At 40.3% G+C, this 27262-nt stretch overlaps 2 protein-coding genes across 5 annotated transcripts in view; both read right to left on the bottom strand.

Annotated features, from left to right (window-relative positions):
• Nucleotides 1-27262, bottom strand: part of LOC103736064 (protocadherin beta-5-like) — a 101557-nt gene continuing 74295 nt past the window's right edge. The window contains exon 2 of the mRNA XM_008835495.3: nt 1-207. Coding sequence (XP_008833717.1) covers nt 115-207 — 93 coding nt within the window. The 3' untranslated portion in view covers nt 1-114. The remainder of the gene's footprint in view (nt 208-27262) is intronic.
• On the bottom strand, nt 81-27262 carry LOC103736062 (protocadherin beta-18-like). Of its 4 annotated transcripts, XM_008835492.3 has the most exons (3): nt 24823-27262; nt 19584-19665; nt 81-207 (listed from the first exon to the last, which is right to left on the bottom strand). In XM_008835492.3, exons 1-3 carry the CDS (start codon nt 27079-27081, stop codon nt 173-175), a joined length of 2376 nt encoding a protein of 791 aa, XP_008833714.1. In that variant the 5' UTR covers nt 27082-27262; the 3' UTR covers nt 81-172. The 4 variants fall into 4 exon arrangements, with proteins under 4 accessions (XP_008833714.1, XP_029420540.1, XP_017654272.1 ...); XM_029564680.1 differs by lacking the exon at nt 24823-27262 and having other exon boundaries at nt 19584-24266; XM_017798783.2 differs by lacking the exon at nt 81-207 and having other exon boundaries at nt 18884-19665.

Below are 27262 nucleotides of genomic sequence, written 5' to 3'. Positions count from 1 at the left end.
CACCTGTCTAGCTACCTGACATCCACCCCTCAAGAGTTGAGACCCTAAAATCATTTAGGAGATAAGTTCCAAGTCGATTTGACCATTTATGTTTCAAATGTGCCATAGAAGAGTTTAGGGTCTCTGCTCTTGCTGACTTTCAGGATGATCAGCAGGACCCAGATAGATGGAGTTAGATTGCAGCAGAATCATTTGAGGGTGGATCCACTGAAAGAGAGAAGAAATAAAGTTAAGAAAGCAGTTAAGCACATAAGTTCAAAGATCAAAAGTATCGCTACTAAGATTATAACAACCCATTTCTTTCATGAAGATTCAGAAATCCATTTTCTAAAGTGTTGGCCAAAAAAATAGTATCTGACATGGCTGGAATCTTATTACATGTATCTTATAAAGTAGATAAGACATTAAGTAGAATTATCAGGAATATAAACAGCATTTTTTGGTCTTTTTGAGACAGGGTCTCCCTGTAACCCCAGCTGACCTGGAACTTGCTATGTAGACCAGGCTGGCCTCGAACACACAGAGATCCACCTGCCTCTGTCTCCCAAGTGCTGGGATTAAAGGCATGCACCACCATGTCCAGCATAAACAGCACGTTTTACAGTGAGGAAAATCACAAGTCCTTTAATCTGATTTTAGCTTGGGTGGCAGTGATTGTCCTATCTGGTATGTCAGTGTATCAGTTACTTTTCTGTTGTTATGACATAACACTGATGAAAGCAACTTATAGAAGGAAGAATTTTTTGGCTTATGATTCCAGAGGGCTAGAGTCCATAATGGCAGAGGAGGCATGGTGGCAGGAGGGGGCTGGAGCAGAAAGCCAAGTGATCACATCTTCAAGCAGGCAAGGAAGCAAAGACTTAAGAATTCTCAAAACCTGCCCTCAGTGGCATGCTTCCTCCAGCATGGACACACCTCCTAAAGGTTCCATGACTCTCCTCAAACAGCACCACAAACTGGGGACCAAGTGTCCAAATACTTGGAGCCTATGGGGGACATTCTCATTTAAACCACCACAGTCAGTAATATATACTTGGTGTCTAAAGGGGAATCCTGTAAGTCCTGAATTATTACTTTTCCCTTTTAAAAGTCTAGTATCATTCTGTTTATTTTATATTATTATCTATTATTTCACTCATTGGCTATATTTTCCTGTTGAGTGTTTAAGGCCAAGTAGGTAGCCAAAAATTAACCATTGTTCTTTTTATTAGAGTTCATTTGGGACTCTTTAGGGGTTACTTTTAGGGACTTTAGAGGAGTCTCTTGGCTCCCTTAGTCTTTACGAGTTGTGCCATTTGTTGGGATGGACCAGAGTTTGCTGACTAAGGGACTTCCCTTAGACACACTGAGGACATTTCCCTCTGTATTGATCTTCAACTTACAAACATATACTGGTTAGAATAAAACATCTAGGGCTTTCACAAGCTCTTTTATAAAGATGACAAAGGACCTGCCAGTTTTAGGACTCTTTCAGAGATTTTCATTCTCTGAAGCTTTGCTGACATGGAGGCAGGAGTCAAAATGTGGGCTGTTCTCTTAGCCCGTATATCCTTGTTGGATTTTACCTTCAAGTATGATTGTTGAACCCTTAGAAGGCCAGTTATGCCAGTCTTGAAGAAAAGGCTTGGATATAGGGCATATCTAGTCAGTTTTTACTTTCAATGGACCAGATCTAGCTGGAGGATAAAATCAAAGCTCAAATTGCCAGTTATTTGTCATTCTCTCTAACAGCTAAACTGCCTGACGACATTGTATAAGATCATGATAACCTCTATTTAAGAGGTTAAGTCTTAGGGATCTAATTCACCCTAGTTATAGAGGATGCATCTGAGAAGTGAATCAGTAGGACTCAAATGTAAGGTATGATCAGGAGACTGGGAGTTGGGAGTGACATTATTTGGTGGGGGTCAAGACCCACATATATGCCCTCCTCAACTCCAGGGTTACTTTGATTGGTGAGAACAAAAGTCCAAAAGCCTCTTGGGAATTGAGGTAGCATGCTTCCCCAATTCCAGAGGTATTTTGGTTGGTGAGGATGGATTTTCCTGACTGGCAAGGGCCAAGACTCAAAAGTGGCTTGATTGGTGGGTATCAAACTTTAAGGACACCCAGAAAGCATTACATGAGCATAGCTATCCTCTTTTTGATAGAAGGCTCCTGTATTAAATTAGCAATGGAAGTAGCAGGAGCAAGAAATACACATGGAGTTAGAGTGAGTGGCATGACCCTTGAGGTCCCAAAATAGAAAAAGGACAGGAAAGAAGCAAGGAATTCCAAGGCCTCAACTCAAGGGAGGTGAACCCCTGCTTTACCACAATGATGATGAAGAAAAGTTGATTGTAGCCAGGTAGGTACACCAAAAGATATCACCTAGATCTAATTTTGGATTGCCCTTGTCTCCAAGGTCCTTGTTTTTACAGGCTGCTGATGGGGCAGGAGCCCATAGAAAAACAAGAAGTGATGGGAAAATGTACTAAGAGGGTCTGTGAACATACAGGGCAACTGAGAAGAAACCATACCATGGCAGGGATGCTGACCCATGAGTCCATGTGGGCCAAGACTGTAGCTTCTGTGTCCCATTTTGTGTTAGCAGAACAATAAATCAAGTCATTCAGAAATGAAGTTGCCAAAAAAATCTTGAATTTAAAGTTTCAGCAGTCTGTGTGCTGTCTCTGACCAATCAGAAATGTACTGGGGACTCGTGCATCCTGTGGCAGACACAGAACACAAGGTCCAAGACAGTGTCAGTGACTGTGTATTAGTTTGGAGCCTCTGCATCCAAGACTTCTAGTGCCAACATGGAGCAAACTCTGGATGCTTGGTTTATTTCCTTTCCTTTAATTTCAGTCAAAGTTTCTGCCTCAGAGATATGACTATGGTGAGGGAGAGAAGAAAGTCCTGGTGCCTAGAGAGATGAGAGAGGCAGTTAAACTTAATTTATGTTACACTTCATGGCCACAGACATGGAAAAAGAACCTAAGAAAGAAAGGAATTATACATTCGCTCCATTGATCATAGGAGAGGAGGGAAAAGAGAAATACTTCCTCTTCTGGGGGAATCAGAGTAGTGAAGCAAGGAAATTATAGGGCTAGAAAAGATAGAAAGATAAAGACAGGAGGCCCAATCCCCCCAAAGAAATCTCAGCCAGAATGTAACTACTGTGGGGTTTCAGCACCAGAAGGAGCTTACCTGAGTTTTTAAAAAATATGGTCACCTGTTTTGTCCTCAGAGGAGCTCCTTTAATGATCTCCATACAGGCCACCAAATGTGTTACTGGTGAATTGGGCTAGGAATGGTATATCTGGATTGTATGGCAGTTGTATTTTTTTAAGTTTTTTGATGAACCTCCATATTGCTTTCCATTGTGGCTGTTCTAACAGTCCCACCAATACTAGACAAAGGTTACTTTATTCCCACATCTTTGATCAGATTTGTTGTTTTTGTTTACTTGATGATAGTAATTGTAATTGGGGTTATATAGCATTTCAATGTATCTTTTCATTTGTATTTCTGTGATGACTAAAGCTACTGAGCATTTCTTTTATGTATTTATTGGACATTTGTATCTTTTATTCCTACAGCTGTAGTGATGTGATCAGTAAATTTTTACAATTCTTATAATATTTATTTTTACTAAATTATGATAGGCTTGGTATTTGTCACCCTTGAATAAGCTAGTATATGATTCTATAAGTTTAGAGGCCAAGAGAGATAGTAGGTGGAGTGCATATAAAAATTAGCATCCTTCCACAATGCAATTGTCTCCATAATGCAATTGTCTCCATTAAGAACATGAGTTTGCTTCTGCTAGAAAAAGACTAATTAATGTAGAAAATCACAATAGTATTTGATTTGAATAGGCCTAGCTAGTCTCTTTCCAATTCCAAAGATACTTTTCTCAATAGAATATCTTAATAAAAACACATTAATTATAAACTCAACATTTACAATTATTTATCAGCCTAAAGAATTTGATTTTGTTTTCAATTTTTATTTATGCCAGCTGTGCAGTTGGATCTAGGATGAAAGAGAGATAGGTTTTCTTAGAGAAATCTTAAAAATAAGTGGTGTTCAGAGCATGTACTGATTTAGGAACTTAAAAGCCTTAGGTATGTTTTTTCTTTAAACTTCCCAGTGCAGTCACCTTCCATACAGATCTTCCTCATTCTCATCAAAATGGTTGACCACCCAGCCACTTTGCTTGCTAGAGACTGACTTTCAATAAGTGATTCATTCTAGGTGAAAATCAGAGTAAAAATTTTGCTTTTGATTTCTAGGGACTAACAATGTTTTAGTTTCTTAAGGATATGAGCTGATCATTGCCTTCAAACCTGCTAGATCATTTAGTATAGCCTAAATTTCCTTTTTGAATATCTGTTGATTGCAGCCTCTTCTGGTTAAAAATATTTTTCTGGGGGCTGGAGAGATGGCTCAGTGGTTAAGAATACTGGCTGTTCTTGCAGAAGATCTGGGTTCAAATCCCAGCACCCACATGGCAGCTAATAACTGTTTGTAACTCCAGTCCCAGGGGATTGATAGCTTATTCTGACCTCAGTGGGCATTGCACAACACAGGTGTACTTACCTAAATTCAGGCAATACATGCATGCACATAAAAAATAGAAAAATAAATTTTAAAAATTGCCAAAAAATATTTTTCTGTACATAGCGAGTTCCAGGCCAGCTGGGACTACAAGGAGACCCTGTTTCAAAAAGACCCAAAAAAATTTTTTCTGGACCTGGAGTACATAACAGAAGGAACTCAAGATAGCTGAAGCAGAACATTAATTAACATATGTAATTAGATATTTACAACATCACTAGAATGATTGGATAAGTGAAACTCAGAAGCTATTGATTTTGAACGACATATTTTCATAGCTGTTATCTATGAGTTGCTGGGCCACTTTTGCTATTGATACCACCTCTCGAAACTCAGGGTTGTGCCTTGATATTGAAAGACTCTATCTGGCTCTTGGTCCTTCTGGCATTAAGTTTCAAAATTTATTCATAGGTGCTTATCAATATATATTGTTACAACCTTACTTGCCAAGAAACACAGGTAACTGCAGCAATACGATGCTATTGGTGCCTCTTCCATGCCCCCTTGGACTTCCTAGGGTTTACCTTCTTTAAGCATTTTTGCCTTTTTGTTTTTCTGAGGAAGTTTTTTTTTTCTAAATTCACAGGAGCTTTCTCTGCCCAAGCACAAAGTAAACTGTAAATTTGGGGGACTTAATGCCTCTACACAAGGTTAACTCTCAGTAAAGAACGGGAATTGGTTATCAATGAACTAATTTCTCAATTACTTGGTGGGAAAATGGTGAAACATGTTCCTATTAATCCATTTAAGGATTCCTAAGCAAGATAGAGGCCCAAGTATTCATAATATACTGTTTATTAAAATAATAATATAGGGGCTGGAGAGATTGCTCAGTGGTTAAGAGCATTGGCTATTCTTTCAGAGGACCCAGGTTCAATTCCCAGCACCCACATGGCAGTTAACAACCGTTCATAACTCGAGTTCCAGGAGATCCAACACCCTCTCTAACCTTGGGCATTGCATGACATGGGTGCACTTGCATGCATGCAGGCAATACACTCACACACATAAAATGAAAAAAAATTGAAATTTATTGACTTCTTTCCTTTCCATTTATCAATTTGTTACTTCCTTACTTATGCCTCCTGAGAAAACTATTAAAATATTGGCACCTACTACATCCTTGATCAGGATCCACTTTTGGGAGAAAACAGTAAATATGATAACCTTATAAAGCAAATCTTCAGGATGGTAATCTGTACTTGAATTACTTACTGGTGATATGATAACTATCCACTGTTGTCATGGCATAGCACCACACTAAGACTGACCTATAGAATACGGAAATGTAGAATAGGTGTCAGAAATATTGACCTATGCAATAGTTTTAGCACATGAAACAGATGGAGGAAAAAGAGGATGTACTTTCTTACTAATTTTAATCTTTGAATAAATAGAATTAGAAACTCAAATTAGCCAACTTGTATGGCTAATATATACCAGCATGAATAGAGAAATATGGTTGGGAATGAATATTCAAGTTAAATCAGTTTATGAAACAGTATGACAGCCAACATATCTTCCTTAGAAACATTAAGGAGTCATTATTTACTATAGGGGGGATATAAATATACTGAAAGCAAGGCCTAATATTAAAGTACATGAGCAATGTAGTCACAAAGTAAACTGAAAGAAATCCCTGACAAGTCTACATAAGTGTCTCATTCCCAATCTCTTACAGCATATTGGTATGTATATCTTTAGTAATTGCTAGATCTTCATATCAGTTTCATAACCTATGTGTTAGAAATATGGAAGAATCTCCTGAACTTCTTCTTTTCCAAGTACGTGTAGTTATAAAGATTTCTCTTCCAAATTCAATTTCCTTATACTATCATAAAAGAAAAAAGGCACCTGAGGGTTTTCCCACATTGATTATATTTATTGGATTTATTTATAGTGTGACTTTCACATGTCTTTGCAAGTATGAGGGAAAGCTAAAGGATATTCCATTCTTGATAGTTATATTTTTACTATGGGTATTTACTTTCTGACTAAAAGATGAGAAATATTTGATGGCTTACTTACATTTTCCTATTTATATGAATTCTCTTTGGGGCATGTACTCCTATACCAAAGATGAATTGTATTTTATCACACTTATTACATTTGAATGATTTCTCTCTATATGAATTTTCACATAGCTTTGAAAGAATTACTTATCTATCATATTGCCTTATTATTATGATATCTCTCTAGTGTGAGTTCTCATATGTTTCATGAAAGATGAGAAGCAGCTGAGTTTAGTATTTTTCAGGTCTCTTCAAAGTCACATTTAGAAAGAGAGAGGAACAACAAGAGGGAGAAAGAAGAATCATTTAAATCACACTGAGAAGTCCCACAATATGCCACATGCAAGCTGGCGAACCAGCTAGTAGTGGTAGGGAAGCACAATTCAAATCTTAAGGCCTGTGAATCAGGAGAGTGGTGGGTGCAAGACCTGGAGTCCAAAAGTGAGAGTTCTGTTACTCAGTAATAGGGTAAAGTTGGTGTTACAGTTGCAGAAGACTGCTGCATTGGATGAGGGTCAACCTTGTTTCTGATGAGTCAAATTCTCATTTCTTTCAGAAACATGCAGACATACCCAGAAATGTTTTCTCTCTATACCCCTTAATCCAGCTGAGGTGGCATTTAAAATTCACTATAATAAAGTGTTTCTCTCCAACATATATAGTAAAATGCATGATATAGTATACAGTGAATACTATAGAAAAACGTGAAGAATAGTTGAAGGAGGATTTGCCACATTGTTCACAACTGTAGTGACTCTCTTCATTGTTTGTACTCACATAGTTATGAAAGGAAGACCAGAACCTACATTTCTTAAAAGTGTAGAGCTCTTCTATTTTCTCACTTGTATGATGAACTTTATGGGTTAATGAAAAATTTTCAAACATTCATATTCATAAGTCTTCTCTTCAATGACAGCTCTTACATGTACACTAGGAATGTAATAAATAAAAACTTTTTTACATTTGTTTTATATTAGGGTAGTTTATAAATTCAATATGAGTTCTCACATCTGTCCCCAAAGGATATGGAACAAATGGAGATTTTCCCCACAATTTTTACATTCATAAAGCTTTCCTGGACATCAAAGAAAATGGTCTTTTTATCATTCCTATATTCATGTAGCTTTTCTTCACTGTAGTTGTTACATGTACAGCAATGTATGAATAATTCAGGCTTTCCCACATTTCATATCTTCATAGTATTTGTCTTCAATGTGTACTTCACATGAGTCCTAAGTAACAAGGAACATTTGACAGGTTCCATACACACCTCACATTGACAGAGTGTTCAGTATGTGATGTCATATGTGTCCTAACTAAATAATCAATAAATAAATTCTCACATTCACTGATTTTCCATTTTTTTTCTCCAGTGTGAGTTCTCTAGTGCATTTAGGTTTGCCATGTGTATGAAGGCCTTTTTAAATTAGTTAGTTTCATTATATTTCTATCTAGTTTGGAATATACTCTATACTATATATATAAAAATATTTCTTACTAATTTTCAATTTGACTGTATTCACAGAGGTTCTCTACCATATGAATTCTCAAATGTATCTCCTTTGTTTTGTGTTGATCTCCTGTTCCACAGCAAAGTGGATGAAGATCAAATACTTAAAACTATTTTATATTTGATGTGGAGTATTTTAATGTTAATTTGAGGTATATTGTGATAAGAAATGACTGTCTTGGGCATTTTCTGTTGGAAAATATCCTGATAAATATAATAGATGACAAGGCAACTGAAAGGGCCGGAGAGATGACTCAGTGTTTACAAACACTTGCTGCTCTGGCAGAGGACCCAGATTCAGTTCCCAGCACCCAGTTCCTAGCAGTTAACAATCATCCTTAAGAGGATCTGATGCCCTCTTTTGGTCTCTGTAAGTATTGCATGCGTGTGGTACACCTACATACATGCAAACAATATACTCATACAATAAAAATAAATACCCCCCCAAATTTTAAAGGCAAACAAAGACATAAAATGGAATCATAAAATTGTACAAACAAAAGGAAGAAAGAAATTATAAGCAAAGGACTGAAAACAGATGGTATACATACAAAATAAGTAAAGAATTGTATATACATGGAATGACCTTTTTGTTTTCGATGCAAAACTAATAATGTTAGATATAAAAGCAAATTCCAACTTTACCTTGTTTACAAAAGATTTATATTAAATATAAATATAGGTTGAAGGTAAAATGGAAAAGGATACATCATGCAAAACTGTAATGATAAGAGCTATGACATGGATTTGGCTGGTACAAGAGCAGCAAGCCCAGGATCAAGTGATTGCAAACTGAGCTCACCAGCACCTGCCCTACTTCCCTTCTGTCCACCCTCTAGATGGCTGCAGCTCTGCAGGTGTCTGGTCTGGATCCAAACCTGCCTTGCTTGGAATGTGCTTCTGCCACCTGTTCCAGAGAACTACCATGTTACCTAGCACCTACCTGTTACCTAGCAACTACCATGCCAGGTTCTGGCCTCCCTTCTCTGTTCAGGGCCTCTCTATCTCAGCCCTAAACCCCAGTTTCCTAACAGCTATGGTCTAGCTCCAGCCCCAATTCCATGCAAGAGGATGGCATGGAGGTAATAGGCAAATTGAATGCCTAGAAATGGAATGAAAAGATGAAAATGAAGAAGGCAAGTTCTAATGATAGAAAGGTACTAGAGGAGGAGACTATCTCATGAAGAAGAAATTGCTGAAGATGGAGTGGGTAAGGCTGAAGGCAATGAAGAAGGTGAGGAGAAAGAAGAGGATAACTGGCTAGAGTGAGAGGCTCCTCAGGCCTTTGAGGTGGGGAGGGAACATTCAAATACAGTCACCCTTCTCCTGGTTCCCTGCTCTGGATCTGCCCCAGAGTCCCCACCATTTTCCTCCTCTCTGGTCTCTCATTATTCAGACGCTGATCTTCTACCCTTACTATCATTGTTCCAACTCCGGACATGCTGTGTCTGAGCTCACCAGGTGGTCTCCATTTTTCCCTTTCCTCTTCCTTTCTCCCTTCCTGCCTTTTCCCACCATTCCTTCTGGCATGTTCTTCCTGTAGCCTCTGTTCCCCACCTCTGCACCCTAGTCTCCTGTACTACCCCATCTCCTCTCTTGCTTAATCCTTAGGTATCCCTCAGGTCCCCTCCTCCCAGACAGTGCCAGACTGGGGTAGGAACATGATTGGAGCCAAGTCCCAAAGCTGCCCCTTTTTGCTCCCATGTTTGTATAATTTAGCAAAGAAATTTTCATGCCTAAAAAAGAACTATGGGACAACTATATTAATATCAGACAAATATTAAATACAAACTAAAAGGGACACCTCACAATAATAAAATTCATTACACAAAAAAAATTCCTACCTATGTGTGAATCGAGTAACAGAGCTTTAAATTGAATGATGTTTAAAAAAATGCTAAACTTTAAAGGAGAGATGTATGAATTCACACTCATATTTGAAGAATTTAAAACACTTATAGCAATTATGAAACAAGTAGGAAAAATTGTGCATAAATGTTTAAACATTATCAAATATATTTTAGCTGATATTATAAAACTTTATTCCTACCAACTATATAATATGTATTTATCTCAAATACACATGGGAATTTCATTAATATATTTCACAACACTGATACCTGGATTAATGTAATAAATTTCAAAGAGCTGCAGTTACACAGAATATATTCTCAAGCTAAAGCAGAGAATTTTGGATGTATCAAAATGATATCGCCAAATACTTTGAAATGAAGTAACACATTTCTAATTGACCTTTCAAAGAAGCCAAAAGAGAAATTATAAGTTCAAATTGAGTGTTAATAAAAATGCAATATAATAAACTGCATGAACTTTAAGTGATATATTTAGAAAAATGTACAACTTTCATTTATATTTTATATGTTTTAGTTTAAATTAGAAAAATAGGGTTCTGAGTAAACATAAAACTAGAGATAGAGAAAACTAAATTCAAAGAGGATAGAAAAAATTAAAACTACTATGTAAAAACTAGTGAAGCAGAAAATAGAAAGCAAAGCATCAAAGCCAAATATTGGTTTATTTAAAAAAAATTAACAAAGCTGATATTCTTACACCAGCACTTATAAGAGAAAACACACCAGGTATGGTGGCACTTGAGTTTAATCTGAATGCACAGGAAGCAGAGGCAGGTTGATCTCTGTTAGTTTGAGGCCTGCCTGGTCTACATAGAAAGTTTCAGGCTATCCAGGGTTACAAAGTAAGGCCCTGTCTCAAAAATCAAAAACAGAAGAGAGAAAACGCTTATTACCAATTATCTAAAATCAAAAGAAGAGCATCATTGCAGACCCTACATACACTAAAATGATGATAACAGAATATTATAAATAACTTCATGTCAAAAATTCCACATGTTATATAAATTGGGATATTTCTGTCTTAAAAATGTTAGTAACAAAAATCAGAAAATTGGACTAAGAATTATGCTTGTAGTGTAGTCTTCCCATACCCAAAAAGTTTATCCATGGATGATTCAAGTGGTAAATCCATCATTCAACCATCCAAAATCACGAAAACAAATAAACTTTCATAAAATAGAAGAGGAAGAAACAATTTCCAGCCATGTATATGGCACACAACTTTAATCCCAACACTCAGGAGGCATAAGCAGGCAGATCTCTGGGAGTATAAGGTCAGACTGGTCTACATAGTGAGCTCCAGGGTAGTCAGGGCTACACAGTAAAACCTTGTCTTGAAACAAAAAAGAAAAGAAAAGAAAAGGAGAGAAAGAGAGAAAGAGAGAGACCTGCCAACTCATTTATGAGAAAATGGAGCCTTGAAACTAAAACATGGTAAGTACATTATAAAAATATAGACCAGTATCTTTTATAAATTAGGTGTGCAAAATTCAATAGATTCAAGGATAACATGCATAAGACCTGCACAGGCTCAAGCCAGACAAAAGTCCCTGCATGGAAAGTGAAGGTGAGAGCGATGTCTCAACCCTAGCTGAGGAGACATTGGCAACTGATAGCTGCTGGGAGACAGTCAGTTTTGTTTAAGATTATGGGTCTGGTAGTTAGACCTCACGCTAGTGGATGGCCACACATCCAAGAGTATATAAGCTGCACAAACTGGCCTCAATGAGGGGGGATGAACATGGGAGGAGTTAGGGGATGGGGTTGAATATAATAAAAAAATACATTGTATGAAATTCTCAATGAACTAATATAAGCGAGGAAGAAAAATTCAATAGAAATTATGTAGATTAAAAATTCCAATAAAATTAATGTATTGAATCAATCTAATGGTTTAAAATTCACACTGCTGAAAAGAAAGACAATCTTGTAATAAAATCATGTAAACAACATGTCTATTAAATCATGGTCATATATGTATAGGTCCATTCCCAGTCTGCAGGACTGAAGGACTTTAGCTCATCAGATCTGTTTGGTGCATGTGTATTCTTCCACTATTGCCCCCGCTAGTCTTTGTTCAGAAAACTAAAGGATTTTTTCAGGTTTTATGACTTACATTCCATGGGTGACCACTGTCAGCAACATAATGAAGGCCATTTGAACTCAAAAGTAAATAATAACCAGGACAAATTGAGGCATGCATCTCAGACACAAATTTTAATGAATCACCCAAAAACTCAGTAATAAAGATGTATCCTATTTTATATAATATCCCTGTTAAACTAAACTGCAAAAAATCCATGAGGAACCAAACATAAGGTTTTTAAATCAATATAAAAATCATGACTTACATATATTTTAAATGACTTATATATATTTTAAATCAATAGAAGAATCATAGACTTACATAGATTGACCTCACTGACTTTACCCTAATCCTGACCCTACTGAATCTTACTGTTAACTTTATTGTTTCTTGATCTCATTTAGGGAAAGATGACTATCTCTACTTTAGGATTCCTTCTCCTTAGCTGTTCCTTCAAGGGCAAAGGGCCACCAAACTTCTAGATTCAATACTGTTGCAGTTACTAAGTTTACAAAGATAAATTGCCATATTGCTAGGTGTGGTGGCACATCTGCAAAATCAGCTCTCAGGGGACTGAGGCAGGGTGGTCATCAGTTCTAGGTCAGTGATCTACATGGCATGTGTGAGGCCAGCCTGGGCTACATAGTGAGACCCTGTCTCACAGGTGTAAGGAGAGAGGGAGGGAGGGAAGGAAGAAGGGAGGGTCCTTTACTTTATTGTTTATAAACATGACCTAATCTATAGTATAATGATAATTCCAGCTTTATAACATATATTCAAATATGCATTAAAGAAAAAAAGTATGTTAATGTTAAAGTTATAAGAAACACAATCTTATTCTGCATGCAGTGCATCTTCACTGTACACTAAACCACCCCAAACAGACAGATATACACACAGGAGCAAAAAGGCACATACCAAACACATAAACAGTTTGGGTGTAGCAGTGGGGCTCTAAAATTGTTTGAGACATCACTATGAGTCATAAAAGAGTTTTCTTCATTTTCATGAATCTGTTGATAAACAGAAGTAACCCTGTTTTCAAACCCAGATAATTTAAAATGCCAAAATGTTACTGCTTTAGAGATGCATTTAAATTCTATGGTTTATCAATAAAAATGTATATAAAGAAAGAACTATGGCTGATGAGATGGCTCAGTGGGTAAGGGCACTGGCCATCAACGCTGATATCCTAAATTTGATCTTGAGAATCCACATGGTAAAAGGAGAAGACTGACTCCCACAAGTTGCTCTCTGACCTCCAAACACATTCTGTGGCATGAGCCACCTCCCCCAAATATATAATAAAGAAATGTATTTTTAAAATCCTTAAGAAATTGGCAGGGTGTGGTGGCACACGCCTTTAATCCCAGCACTCCGGAGGCAGAGGCAGGCGGAGCTCTGTGACTTCAAGGCCAGCCTGGTCTACATAGTGAGTTCCAGGACAGCTGGGGCTACAGGGAGACCCTGTCTCAAAAATAAAGAAATGAAATGAATAATTCTGAGCTGTGTGTGGAGGGGCATATGCCTATAATCCTAAATTCCAGGTCATCCTGGGCTATATAGTAAGACCCTGTCAAATAAGAAGGAGAAAAGAGGAAGAAGAGGAGGAAGAGCGGCAGCAGCAGCAGCAGTAGCAGCAGCAGGAGGAGGAGGAGGAAGGAGGAGGAGACAATACACAGAGAGACAGACAGAGAGAGAGAGACAGACACAGAGAGACAGAGAGACAGAGACAGAGAATATGATACATTTAGATCACTGGGTCTGCTTAAAATATCTCAGTATGTGAGAATACTGTTAGGATTTATCCAGGTATGCTGTTTAGAAACAGCATACCTGGTTAAGAGAAAGACCAAATCTAAAAGTACTAGTAATAAACTTCCTTCTCTCATTTTGTATTCAGATTAACATTACTTTAACATTGATCATCAATGCTTCCATGTGACAGGGACTACTCCTGAAGACTGGCTGTTAATGACAATAGCTTGGAAGAAGGAGTATTTGATATTTCCTGGCCCATTATCAGGCATAATTCTAAGTATGGGATCAACTTCTGAAAATGCTGGAACTTACAGATATTTTTAACATTTTAATTAGTTGGAGAGTATATGATAAAAGTGATCATTGTAGACAGAGTCATATTATATTTGTCTGACACATCACTAAGGAGATATCTAGGCTTATGAGGAAAAAGTCACTAAAACATTGTTAAATGAAATAAATTATCTAAGAGAGATTTGATGGAAAAATAGATGTTACATACTTAATTGATTTTTGTTTCCTTTTTATAAGGAAGCATCACCCACTGTCACTAGATAGCCTTGGTCTACCTAAGTATCAGAACTCTTAAATGAGTTTAGCACTTTACAGAAGTTCAACATCTATGAGTTTCCATTGTCACCTAGGACCATTTCACAAACAAATCCCTGTCTGTTCAAAGCATGCTGCCCTGATTATGAAATAAAAGTTCTCTAATTTCTGTGGATATAAAAATTACAAAAGAAAACTTATTCACTTGTGTGCACATCATGTGTGTTGGTGAACACTGACATTTGTGCACATTTATGTGTCTTCCTTTATTCTGGAGAGGTCATTCTTCTAGTTTGTTTCTCCATTGCTGTGACAAAACTCTCTGACAAATACCAACTTGGGGAATTAAGGGTTTATCTGGCTTACATCTCCCAGGTCACGGTTCATCTGGGAGCCCGAGGTAGGTGCTCAGGGCAGGAACCTGGAGGCAGGAGCTGGAGCGCAGGCATGGAAGAACACTGCTTACTGGCTTGCTCCCCTGGCTCTGGCTCAACCTGCTTTCTTATACAACACAGGCCCACCTGCCCAGGGGTGGGACCACCCACAGTGGGCTGGGCCCTCCCATATCACTCAACAATCAAGAAGATGCCCCACAAACATGGCCACAGGCCAGTCCAATGGAGGCAATTCCCCAATTGAGGCTCACTCAACCCAGATGTGTCAAGTTGACACTAAAGCTATCCAGCACAGTCATACATGTCCTAACCCCATGCAATCACATGAAACGTGAGAGCAGCCATGTTAATAAATCCAGACATATATCCTACTTCATTCTTCCTGGCTCTAATAACAAGCACATTAAGATCTTGAAACTTAGAGACAGAACAAAAATGAGTCGGTACATTGTAATAAAAAAGAACTATTAGAAGCTGGGCATGGTGGCACATGTCTTTAATCCCAGCACTCTAGAGACAGGGGCAGGTGGATCTCTGTGAGCTCAAGGCCAGCCTGACTTACAGTTCCAGGCCAGTCAGGGCCACACAGTGAGACTCTGTCTCAAAAAAGGCTATTAAATTCTTGAATTATAGAAAGGCATTTTCCTCTTGAGTAAAACAGAATGAAACCAGAAAGCGAAAGAAAAAAAACCCCAGATAAGATAGAATGGTATTTTCCAAGTCTTTATTTCTAATTGTTTTTAACTAGTTTTAATCCAAAAGTATCTAAAATTATGCACCCCAATATCTTCTCAATGGATTGTTAGGTTTCTCATTTGAGTTATCTTCACTTGGTTTCTGTTGATTGCAACCAAGAAAATTTAGACTAACAGGCATTAAGTTTGCAAGAGATCTTTCTGGTTAGTAAATTCTGTTGCCATGAAGTATGAATTGCTAAAAATTAATCATTAAACAGAATAAGATACCCAGAACAACATTTGGTTTTCAAATATGATCCTGAAAGTTAAAAGCAGTAGTGATAATTCAAGGAACAATATCTTGGGACAGACTAATGAGTGACGCAATCCCTTCAAGAAATTATTCTCAGAAATATCTTAAACTTTCTTTTTTTGTTTTTGTTTTTTGTTTGTTTTTTTAAAATAGGGTCTCCCCAGAGTTCCTGCTGGCCCAAAACTGACTATGTAGACCAGGTTGGCATTGTTCTCATAAAGATCCACTTCCCTTTGCCTCCGGAGTGCTGGGATTAAAGGTATGCACTACCAAGGTAGGCGTTAACATTCTTTCTTAAGTCTATCAAAAAGAGGGATCCACAGACAGGCCGTATTTTAATTTTTATTGATTAAGAACAACAGTTCTTAATCAAATTGAGACCCTCTCCCCCATTCATGTCCCATATCCCCCCATGGAACCTCATGCATTCTGCTATACATGTTAAGTCCTATCCAGTCAAGTATTTGTACCCAGATGGCCTTCGGTGCAAGTTCATCCACTGGAATCTAGTCAGCTTATTTAGAGATAGTAAAGAAGGTCTACTCTCCCTCAACCAGTAGTAATCAGTTTCATATTTTAAATATTATCAGTTGAAATTTCCAGTCAAAAAGAGACAGAACTTGGCCAAAGGATTTCATATGAAATCATCTGAATATGACTATATGAATCATATGAATATATGTTTTTTGAGACAGGTCTCATACTGTAAGCCCAGCTGGCCTGGAACTTGCTATGTAGACCATCCTAGGCTGGCCTCAGTCTCACAGTGATCTGCCTCTCTCTGCCTCCTGGGTGCTGGGATTAAAGGCATACACTACCACACCTGTCTTCATATATCTTTTTTATTTTATGCTAAATTTATTGTCCAAACAGTGTCAGGGTATTTTCAGAACTACCTACTTGGGCATTTCCAATCATTAAATACCCCCAGTTCTTGACTGGTTCATTCACACTTGAGGGTAAATAACATAAAATGGTACTCATGGCATGTGGTAAATTTTTAAAGGAAAGTTCCAGGCTACTGGTTCAGCAATGGAGACAATATTCTGATATTTTTTGTTACATTTCTAGTAGTTTTAATTTCTTCATATAGAATTGAAGTCAGGCCTTTATAACAGAAAAATTTCCATCAACCATTTCCAAAGCAAACCATTCCATGTTAGTTTGCTGTTTGAGGAAAGACACGTTTTCTCCCAAATACATTGGTAATATGAATTAATCCTTCAGTGCAACTGGGCAGTGCTTCTGCCAGTATAATGTCTGCAAACCCTTGTGACTACCATCTAACTCACAGAGATTAGTTTCATTAAACAAAAGATCTTCTATAGTTCTTTCCTGAATAACTCCATCTGTATTCCTGGCTTTGGTGAGGTGGTGAGATCATGTGGTTAGCCCCTCCAAAGAATCTTCTCTATTACTACACTGATACTTTTAAGGCACCAGCAAAAATTTTCCTACTTTACCTGGCTTTCTCTCTGGGGCATGCTTTCATGAAAGTACATCTCCTAATTTTAACATCTTCCAAAATATAAATAGGATGAACATTTCTCCAGTCATAAGGTCCTTGTTATATTTTGATTAACAGTTCTCCCTTACTCTAGGTCCTTTCATATTTTTAATCTCATATTTTAGTCTAAACAAAAAGAAGAAATCAAACTGTACTTTAAACCCTTTTCTTGGACATTTCCTCAGCTAAATATCCAGCTTTCTCGGTTATTTTCCTCTCATAACTGTAGGTTACAATTCAGCTAAGCTCTCTGACATAGCATGAAAATAAAAACATTCTGCCAGGCGTGGTGGCACACGCCTTTATCCCAGCACTTGGGAGGCAAAGGCAGGCAGATATCTGTGAGTTCAAGGCTAGCCTGGTCTACATAATGAGTTCCAGGACAGCTGGGGCTACAGGGAGACCCTGTCTCAAAAAGACCAAAAAAAAAACCCCACTCATTTTCCTCTAGTTTCCAATAACATTTTCTGTATCTGAGCTCCTACTAGTAGTAATTTAGCATCCATATTTCTTTTCACAGTTTTCACATATAAAATGATTTATATGTTATAAATCAACATGTTTCTGCACCAACTTCCTCATTTCCTTTTGAGTCCTCACTAGCAGAGTTGTTAATACTACATTTCTACTATCTGTTCAAGGCAACTTGGGCTTTCTCTGTTGAATGTCTGCACTTTCTTTTATCCTCTGACCACTGCCCAATTCAAAAGCCATGTCTATATTTTCAGGTGTTTTTCACGGCTGCATCTCATTTCAGTTACCAAAACTTGTATCTGTCAGGATTCAATTAGAAAGACAGGCATCAAAAACATATCACAAAGTAGTGACTTGTTCTGTGGGATTTGGTTAGACAAGCCCAAAATCTGTATGGCAGACACAAATGGGCATGTTTGAACAGTGAGGCACAAGCTGCACCTACTGTTCTTAGGCAGAATTTCTTCCTCATCTCAAGGAAGACTCAACTTTGCTTTTAAAGTCTTTCATTGCTGAATCAACCCACACAAATTATCTAGGATATTCTTCGTATTTTACGTTTAGTTGATTAACAACCTTAATTCCACTTGTACTTTGCATGAATGAACAACATTGGAGTCACATTTTTCCAAGTGATTTTTCCAAATCATTCAACCCTTCATCAATGTATCCTTTATCAAACCTTGTTTGGTTAACTAATATTAATTCTATAATGAATTTTATTCCAAATTCCTTATCAATCAGAATAATGTCATCATCCAAAGAAAGTAGATATTGACATGGTATCCAACATCAGGCACTCTAAATCCAGGATGGGAGCTCATTTGAAGATTTCTTTACTATAGTAAGAAATTGCTGCAAGAAATATATTACTTGGTTTTGGAGTCTATTGGCTTTACAGGAACATCTTACAGTCTGGGTATTAGTAACATGGGAAGCAACTCTTATCCGGTAAGGATAAGGAAGAACCCATTAGTCTTTTCTATTTTAATTTAGATGAGAAAGAACAGGTTACATGGATATATTTTCATGAGATGTTTTTTTATAGTGAATGTCTAAAAAGCTCAAAATTACTTTATTGCCAACCCCCCCCCAAAAAAAAACCCAACCATAATTAGGTAACTTTGAAGAAACTGGATATTAATGAAACAAACAGCTTACAAACCAAACAGAAATGCTGTTATTGAAATCATAGTTGTGTAAGTAATAAAACTAAAGACTTTCAATTTAAAAAAAATGAAATATGATTTTAAAAGAAACAATATATTCTTATGTAGTGTCATATAATCAGGGATGTACTTTTATTTTATTTTTTTGAGACACAATCTCAGGCAGCCCAGTCTAGCTTTGAGTTCTCTGTGTAGTTGACGATGACCTTGGACTCATGATCTCTGCCTCCACCTCCAGAATGCTAGAACTACAGAGGAATCAGACCCAGAGCTTCCTACAAAGTAGGCAACCACTCTATATATTGAGTTACATCTGAAGTCTAGAAAATATACTTTTAAATTTAGAACTGTGTTTTTTAGAAGGTGTATACTCTTTTTAGGAAAGAACACTGCAAATACAATAAGGAACATGAGATTCCTGACATTCAATATTTAATAAAAATAGAATAATTGAAAAAATAAGTACACAATAAACAAGCCAATAAACAAACAGTAATACTACCTAAAAATAGAAGGGAAAGAAAAAGCATAACTAAACGTCACTACCAAGTTTGAAAAGAAAATGGAATAGCACAAAGACAGAATTAATACAGCTAATAAAGTTTCACATGCCTAAGAGGTTTAGAAAGGATGCCTCATCCCCTGAATGCCTACCAGAGTTTTGATCCAGAATATTGGGGTAGATAGGCTTCAGGAATTTGAACTCATCTGTCCCACTGTCTCCCGCCAGACACACCTCATACTGGTAGCTGTGGGACAGGGTCCCCGCCCCACTGACGTCCAGCAGATGTCCAGGAAAGCGGCCCTCAGGCACAGAGCCGCCAGGCAGAGAGGCCGGCCTGGTCCTCCTGCACAGCCTGAGGGCCACGAAGAGCAGCAGCGAGAAGAGGAAGAGCGAAGACACCGAGGCCAAGGCGATGACCAGGTAGAGCGTGAGCGCGTCGGGCTGCGCGGGCTGGCGCGCCACTTCGGGCGGCGGCAGGTAGGGCTGCGAGAAGCCATCCACCAGCAGCACGTGCAGCGTGACGCTGGCCGACTGCGGCGGCTCGCCATTGTCCTTGACCAGCAGCAGCAGCCTGTGCCTGGGCGCGTCGCGCTCGCTCAGCAGCCTGGCGGTGCGCACCTCGCCATTGTGCGGCCAGACTCCGAACAGGCCTGGCTCGGTGGCCTTGAGCAGCTGGAACGACAGCCAGGCGTTCTGGCCCGAGTCGCGGTCGACCGCCACCACCTTGGTGAGCAGGTAGCCCGGCTCGGCCGCCCTGGGCAGCAGCTCGGTGCAGGGCGCAGAGGCGTTCTGCAGCGGGTAGAGCACGAAGGGCGCGTTGTCGTTGGCGTCCAGCACCAGCACGCGCACCAGCGCCTGGCTGCTGAGCGCGGGCGAGCCTCGGTCTGCGGCGCCCACGCGGAACTCGAAGGCCTGCAGGGCCTCGTAGTCCAGCGCCCTGAGGGCGAACAGCTGCCCGTTGTCGGCGTTGATGGACACCAGCGAGGCGAGGGCCAGGTGCGGGTCGTGGGGCGGCAGCAGCGAGTAGGTGAGCTGGGCGTTGGCGCCTGAGTCTGAGTCTGTGGCTCTGACTGTGCCTATGTGCAGGGCGGGGCTGTTGTTCTCGGGGACGTACATGGTGTAGGAGGCTTGGCTGAAGGCGGGGGCGTTGTCGTTGACGTCGGAGACCTGCACGGTGATGTTGTGTTGGGTTTTCAGCCTGGGTGTGCCCAGGTCGGTGACTGTGATGGTGATGTTGTACAAAGCTGTGGTCTCTCTGTCCAGTGCTCCTTCTGTCATCAGCTTGTAGAAGTTCCCAAGGGAAGGTTTCAGTATAAACGGAACACTATCCTGGATGGAGCAAACCATCCTTCCATTTTCCCCAGAGTCTCGGTCCCGAATCCGAAACACAGCCACTTCCATCTCAGGAGAATTTTCTGGGATGGGGCTGGTAAGTGATGAAATAGTTAGTTCTGGGTAATTGTCGTTGATATCCACCACCTGAATAGAAACAGAACATTTTCCAGAAAGTCCCCCGCCATCAGATGCTTCAATGTCTAGTTCGTATGATGATACTGTCTCAAAGTCCAGTACCTTAATTAGTCGAACTTCACCTGAAAGAGTGTTTAGCTCAAAGGTTTTGCTTGTCTCTTGAGAAGTATAAAGAAGAGAGTATGATAGCTCTCCGTTTGTCCCGGAATCTAAATCCTTAGCAGAGACCTTAACAACTAGGGAGCTTAAAGGGCTGTTTTCTGGGATTTGCACGTGATAGAGCGCCTGCGCAAACTCAGGGGCGTTGTCATTGACATCCAAGACAAGGACCCGGATCTGAGTGGTGCCGGTTCTGGGCGGAGATCCGCCATCCAGTGCTGTCAGAGTTAATCTGAACTCCCCCTGCTCCTCGCGATCAAGCTCTTGGTCCAGCACCAGCTCTGGGTTTTTCCTGCCATTGCCCCGATTGTGGACAGAAACGCGGAAATGAGAATTGGGACCAATATTATAGTTCTGAATGCTGTTGTTGCCCACATCCAAGTCCTGAGCGTTTTTAAGAGGAAACGCAGTACCCGGAGGGCTGGTCTCTGGGATTCTCAGGGTCATTTCTCTTTCAGGAAACTCAGGAGAATGATCGTTTATATCTCCCACCAGCAACTCAGCTCGAAATAGTTCCAGTGGATTTTTCAGTAGCACTTGGAAATGCATTACACAGGGCTCTGTGTGACCGCACAGCTCCTCCCTGTCCAGTTTCTTATTTAATATTAACTTCCCGGTGTGTAGATCAAGCTGCAAGCGTGGTTCGTTATCCTCGGAGTCCACCTGGGCTCCCCGCGCAGCTAGCTCTCCAACTCCCAGCCCTAGGTCGTTGGCTAGGTCTGCCACAAAAGCGCCGCTCCCGGTTTCCTCCAGCACGAAATAACGACGGGGTTCCCAGCCTGCCTGAGCCATCCCCAGGAAGAAAAAGACCTGCAGGACTTGCCTTTGTTTGCGCGCCCTTCCAGCCTCCATCTTTGTTTTGCACTTGCCTTTACTGGAGCTGGGGACTGCAGTACTTCAGGGGGGCAGTGGGGCTGACTCCGTGGTTGCTTAGTCAGTTAATAACCTTGCTCCAAAGTGTCGGTAAACAGCATTTTCTGGAGACTGGTGTGAGATCTGCTTTAGGTCTTTTCAACTGGAGATCTGACGTAGATTGGGAAATCTAGCATTTGCTGGTTTTAAATTTCTTTCTTTCTTTTTTAAGCCTTAGCCTGCAGCGCCACCATGTGTTGATTTTGCTTCTCAATGAACTGCTACAATAGTTCCATTCTTTATATATTTGGTTGTCAGAAGTTTGGAAATTGATGTAGTGATTAATTTTAATGTAATCTTGCAATTTTAATTATTAAGTAGTTCATTCAAAAAGAATTAATGTTATTAATGTGCCAGATTCTGAAAAATCTTGAGTAAGCAACCCTTAGACATGTTTCCTACCTTCTAGAAATGCTGTGAAGTCTGTGTGGGTTTCTCAGGGGGAAACAGAAATGAAGGCGACGTCGTAGTAATAAGAGGTCATGTAAAATTAGGAGCATATAGTCATGCAATTCCTTAAAATTGTCTCATCACAAAGTAGGATTAATATCTCTGGATTTTCTTTCTAATTTTATGTCTCTCATGTACCAGAACTGTGGTTCCCATTGGCTAAGCTACATCAGTTTATGATATCCTTTCCACATAAACGTCATAGAATTATAATTTTATGGAACTTTTCAATTGGGAAAATACATGTGAAAGCACTTCATTTATTACCCTATTTTTCCTCCCTAACATTTATCACCAAACATAGCACTGATGTACATATTATTTCTTTTGTGGAACCCATAAGTACAACATCATTGTTCAGTTTGCCAGTGTGCACCTGCAACATCTAAAATAGTTCTTGGCATAGAGGAGATGACCAATAAATATTTGTTGAATGGACCACTGGGTAAAATACAAAATTATGATGGACTTTTTTCCTATTGTAGATATATCTTCTTTTGTTGGGATCCCAACACATTCTTAAGCTTGATAAACAGGCAGCATGTTCCCAGGTGGCAGTTTTCTAAACTTGTTTGATAACAATTTGAAATAACACAGAATGATCTAATCTTTTCAGTAAACGGAAAAGTGCTGTCGCCACTCCTAACCAAAGAGTGTCTTTTGGAAACTTTCCCTGAACTTGATATCCTGCCTGTGCCACCTGGAGGCGTATACTAGCACTCCTGGTTTTCAAAATTAGACATTTAAACAAAAGCTTTGCATGTTATTTCCACACCTCTGTAATAGTTGACAAATCTTTTGATTTCAGGTGTTGTATTAACCTGAAATGTACAATGTAAATACCACATTAATAGTAAAATTTAATATGTCAGCCAGACAAGAATATATAAACATATCACTTAAGAAAAAAAGCCTTTACTGAGCTATCTTAGAAGAATTTATTAAAAGAGCACCTACTGGTTCTCAATCCCTCTGTTCCCTAACTCAATAATGAAAGCAGATTTGGTAATGACTGACAGGAAAATCCACAGATTACTTATCCAGAATCTCTTTCCTTTTCATCTCTCAGTGGGTTCACATTTGATACCTTATCTAACAAAAGATGGCATTTTCTTGTAAAGTTTCTAACAGAGAGACTATAATATATTGGGTTTCTAAGTCATTTTAAAAGAAAATTTGAGGATCATATTGCCTCAGCTTGAATTAGCAATGCTCACCAAATGTTCTGAAGTCCTAGAGAGACCTGGGTCACATAAAACAAGCATGGCTACAATATTACATTTATGTTGAAGAGAGAAGTTTTCAGAAAACATGGGTGGGCTAGACAGACATCACAGAAGGGAGTCTAGCTTTTTACAAGGTTGGAGATAATCCAATAGTTTAACAATGTTTACATGTATCATGTACTGTAAGTTCATATGAAGACCATAAAAGCCTTTTAAGTTTCTGGGAAATTGTAATCTTCCACATTTAGTACTAGTATAAAACAAAACCATGCATTTTCAGATATTTTTCCATCTAAATAGCCTAGACAGGAAAGAATAATATCAGTTGGACAGGAGATACACTAATTCATTACATTTGCATCATGTTTGTCTTCAAAGCATCCAGCATTTAGAAAAAGTTTCTGGACAACAATCACACAGAATGATCATGTTGAAAATTTGACAAATTAAACAAAGAACTGTGGCTTATTAGTAATAAGTAATAAGTCCCATTGTCTCCAGTAATTAACTTTTAAAAGAGACTAAGTGTAAGCTGGGTGTGGTGCTGCACGCCTTTAATCTAAGCAACCCAGAGGTTTTAGGTGGATCTCTGTGAGTTCAAGGTCACCTACACAATGAGTTGAGGCCAGTTGGGACTATAGGGAGACCCTGTCTTAAAAAGATAAAAATCAAATACTCAAAACAAAACAACCCCACCCACCCACCTAAACAGAAAGATTAAATGTAAGGATATACTCAAGAAAATCTACCATCTCTAACTAGGAAATGGCAAAACACTAAAATGTCCTTATGAAGATAAAGCAATGAAAAACTAGTGTATTTAGAAAGAACTGGCTTTTATCCTGAGGGATCTGAAGTTAGCTTGCAAATTATATCAAAAACCATTCACAGAAGTGGAATTTCCTTTTACACTAGTCAAAGCCCTCTCACGACTGGTGGCAACAGACTTTAGGAACCTAAAATCTTTTCTTTCTGATACTCATCTGAAGGATGCCTTATCCCCTGATTACTTACCAGAGTTTTGATCCTATCCAAACAACTAGCATGTTATTTTCTTTATAACACTGTATTTGTAATTGCTCTGCATCTAAGTGTCGGGACTCAGACTACTGGAGATAATTGGCTTCAGAAACTTGAATTCCGTGGTATCAGAGTCTCCAGCCAGACACACCTCATACTGGTAGCTGTGGGACAGGGTCCCCGCCCCACTGACGTCCAGCAGATGTCCAGGAAAGCGGCCCTCAGGCACAGAGCCGCCAGGCAGAGAGGCCGGCCTGGTCCTCCTGCACAGCCTGAGGGCCACGAAGAGCAGCAGCGAGAAGAGGAAGAGCGAAGACACCGAGGCCAAGGCGATGACCAGGTAGAGCGTGAGCGCGTCGGGCTGCGCGGGCTGGCGCGCCACTTCGGGCGGCGGCAGGTAGGGCTGCGAGAAGCCATCCACCAGCAGCACGTGCAGCGTGACGCTGGCCGACTGCGGCGGCTCGCCATTGTCCTTGACCAGCAGCAGCAGCCTGTGCCTGGGCGCGTCGCGCTCGCTCAGCAGCCTGGCGGTGCGCACCTCGCCATTGTGCGGCCAGACTCCGAACAGGCCTGGCTCGGTGGCCTTGAGCAGCTGGAACGACAGCCAGGCGTTCTGGCCCGAGTCGCGGTCGACCGCCACCACCTTGGTGAGCAGGTAGCCCGGCTCGGCCGCCCTGGGCAGCAGCTCGGTGCAGGGCGCAGAGGCGTTCTGCAGCGGGTAGAGCACGAAGGGCGCGTTGTCGTTGGCGTCCAGCACCAGCACGCGCACCAGCGCCTGGCTGCTGAGCGCGGGCGAGCCTCGGTCTGCGGCGCCCACGCGGAACTCGAAGGCCTGCAGGGCCTCGTAGTCCAGCGCCCTGAGGGCGAACAGCTGCCCGTTGTCGGCGTTGATGGACACCAGCGAGGCGAGGGCCAGGTGCGGGTCGTGGGGCGGCAGCAGCGAGTAGGTGAGCTGGGCGTTGGCGCCTGAGTCTGAGTCTGTGGCTCTGACTGTGCCTATGTGCAGGGCGGGGCTGTTGTTCTCGGGGACGTACATGGTGTAGGAGGCTTGGCTGAAGGCGGGGGCGTTGTCGTTGACGTCGGAGACCTGCAAGGTTATGTTGTGCTGGGTTTTCAGCCTGGGTGTGCCCAGGTCGGTGACTGTGATGGTGATGTTGTACTCAGCTCTGCTCTCCCTATCCAGGGGGCCCTCTGTCACCAGGGTGTAGAAGTTTTTGAAAGTAGGCTTCAAGAGGAAGGGGAGGTTTTCTTGAATTGAGCAAATCATTCTCCCATTGTCTCCAGAGTCTTGATCCCGTAAACTGAAAACAGCGACCACCACCTCGGACAAAGAGTTTTCTGGTATGGGGCTGGTAAGAGACGTGATGGCTATTTCTGGTGGGTTGTCATTCACATCCATTACTTTAACTATAATGGTTGATTTCCCAGAAAGACTCCCACCATCAATGGCTTGAACATTTATTGTATAAGACTGAGTTACCTCAAAATCTAGGAGTGCTTTCAAATATATGTCACCAGAAATTGGATGGATTTCAAATGTCTTCCATACCTCTCTAGAGACATGAGCAAATGAGTAAGTGATTTCTCCATTTGTTCCCATATCGGAATCTGTAGCAGACACCGTGGTTACCAATGAGTCCACTGGGCTGTTCTCTGGAACTTGAACCTCATACAGTGTTCTTTCAAATTCAGGGGCATTGTCATTCACATCCATGATCACAACTTGAATCAGTGCAGTCCCTGACCTGGGTGGGGACCCACCATCTAAGGCTGTTAGTATTAGACTAATCTTAGGCTCCCTTTCTCTATCCAGAGATCGATCTAGTACTAGCTCTGGGTATTTTCTTCCTTTATCACCTTCTTTTAATTTAAGGTGGAAATAGGGGCTGGGGCTTATTGTATAGTTTTGGACACCATTCATTCCTACATCTGAATCCTGAGCACTATCCATTTGAAATGAAGTTCCTGGAGTAGTACCTTCTGAGATTTTTAAAGATATATCTTTTTCTAGGAACGTGGGAGTATGGTCATTTATATCTCTGACTAGAAGCTCAGCCTGAAAAAATTGCAAAGGATTTTCAAATAACACCTGGAAATGCAATATACAAGGGTCACTGGTATCACAAAGTGCCTCCCGGTCCAGTTGTTCATTCAAGAGCAGGTTGCCAGTCTGCAGGTCTAACCTCAAGTAAGGTTGATAGTCATCAAAGATAACTCTGGCCCCCCGTGCTGCCAGGTCTTCCACACCGGAACCCATATCTTTAATCACATTGGCAATAAAGGAGCCAATATCTGTTTCTTCTGCCACAGAATAGCTCCAGGTCTCAGAAAGAACCAAAGACCCTCCCAGGAAAACAAAGAAAAGCAGCACTTGCCTCATCTGCAGAGCGATTCTCTCTCCTGGCTCCATGATTCCTTAGACAAATCGCTTTCTGCTGAGATGTTTCAGCTCAGTCTCTAGCAGCTCCGAGAGTAGCTCTTCCCATCTGGACCTTTGGGGAGTTATAGACTTGTTCTCCTTTCTGGAGGGGCTTGTTGGTACCCTACCTTTTGCTTCTCTTTGTTTCATCCAGTGCTTTAACTTCTGCCAG

The sequence above is a fragment of the Nannospalax galili genome, unplaced genomic scaffold (genome assembly GCF_000622305.1).
Source record: "Nannospalax galili isolate Female #2095 unplaced genomic scaffold, S.galili_v1.0 scaffold1077, whole genome shotgun sequence".
In the NCBI taxonomy this organism is placed as follows: domain Eukaryota; kingdom Metazoa; phylum Chordata; class Mammalia; order Rodentia; family Spalacidae; genus Nannospalax; species Nannospalax galili.
The sequence above is the reverse complement of the archived record's forward strand: the minus strand, read 5'-3'. Positions and strand labels throughout refer to the sequence as shown.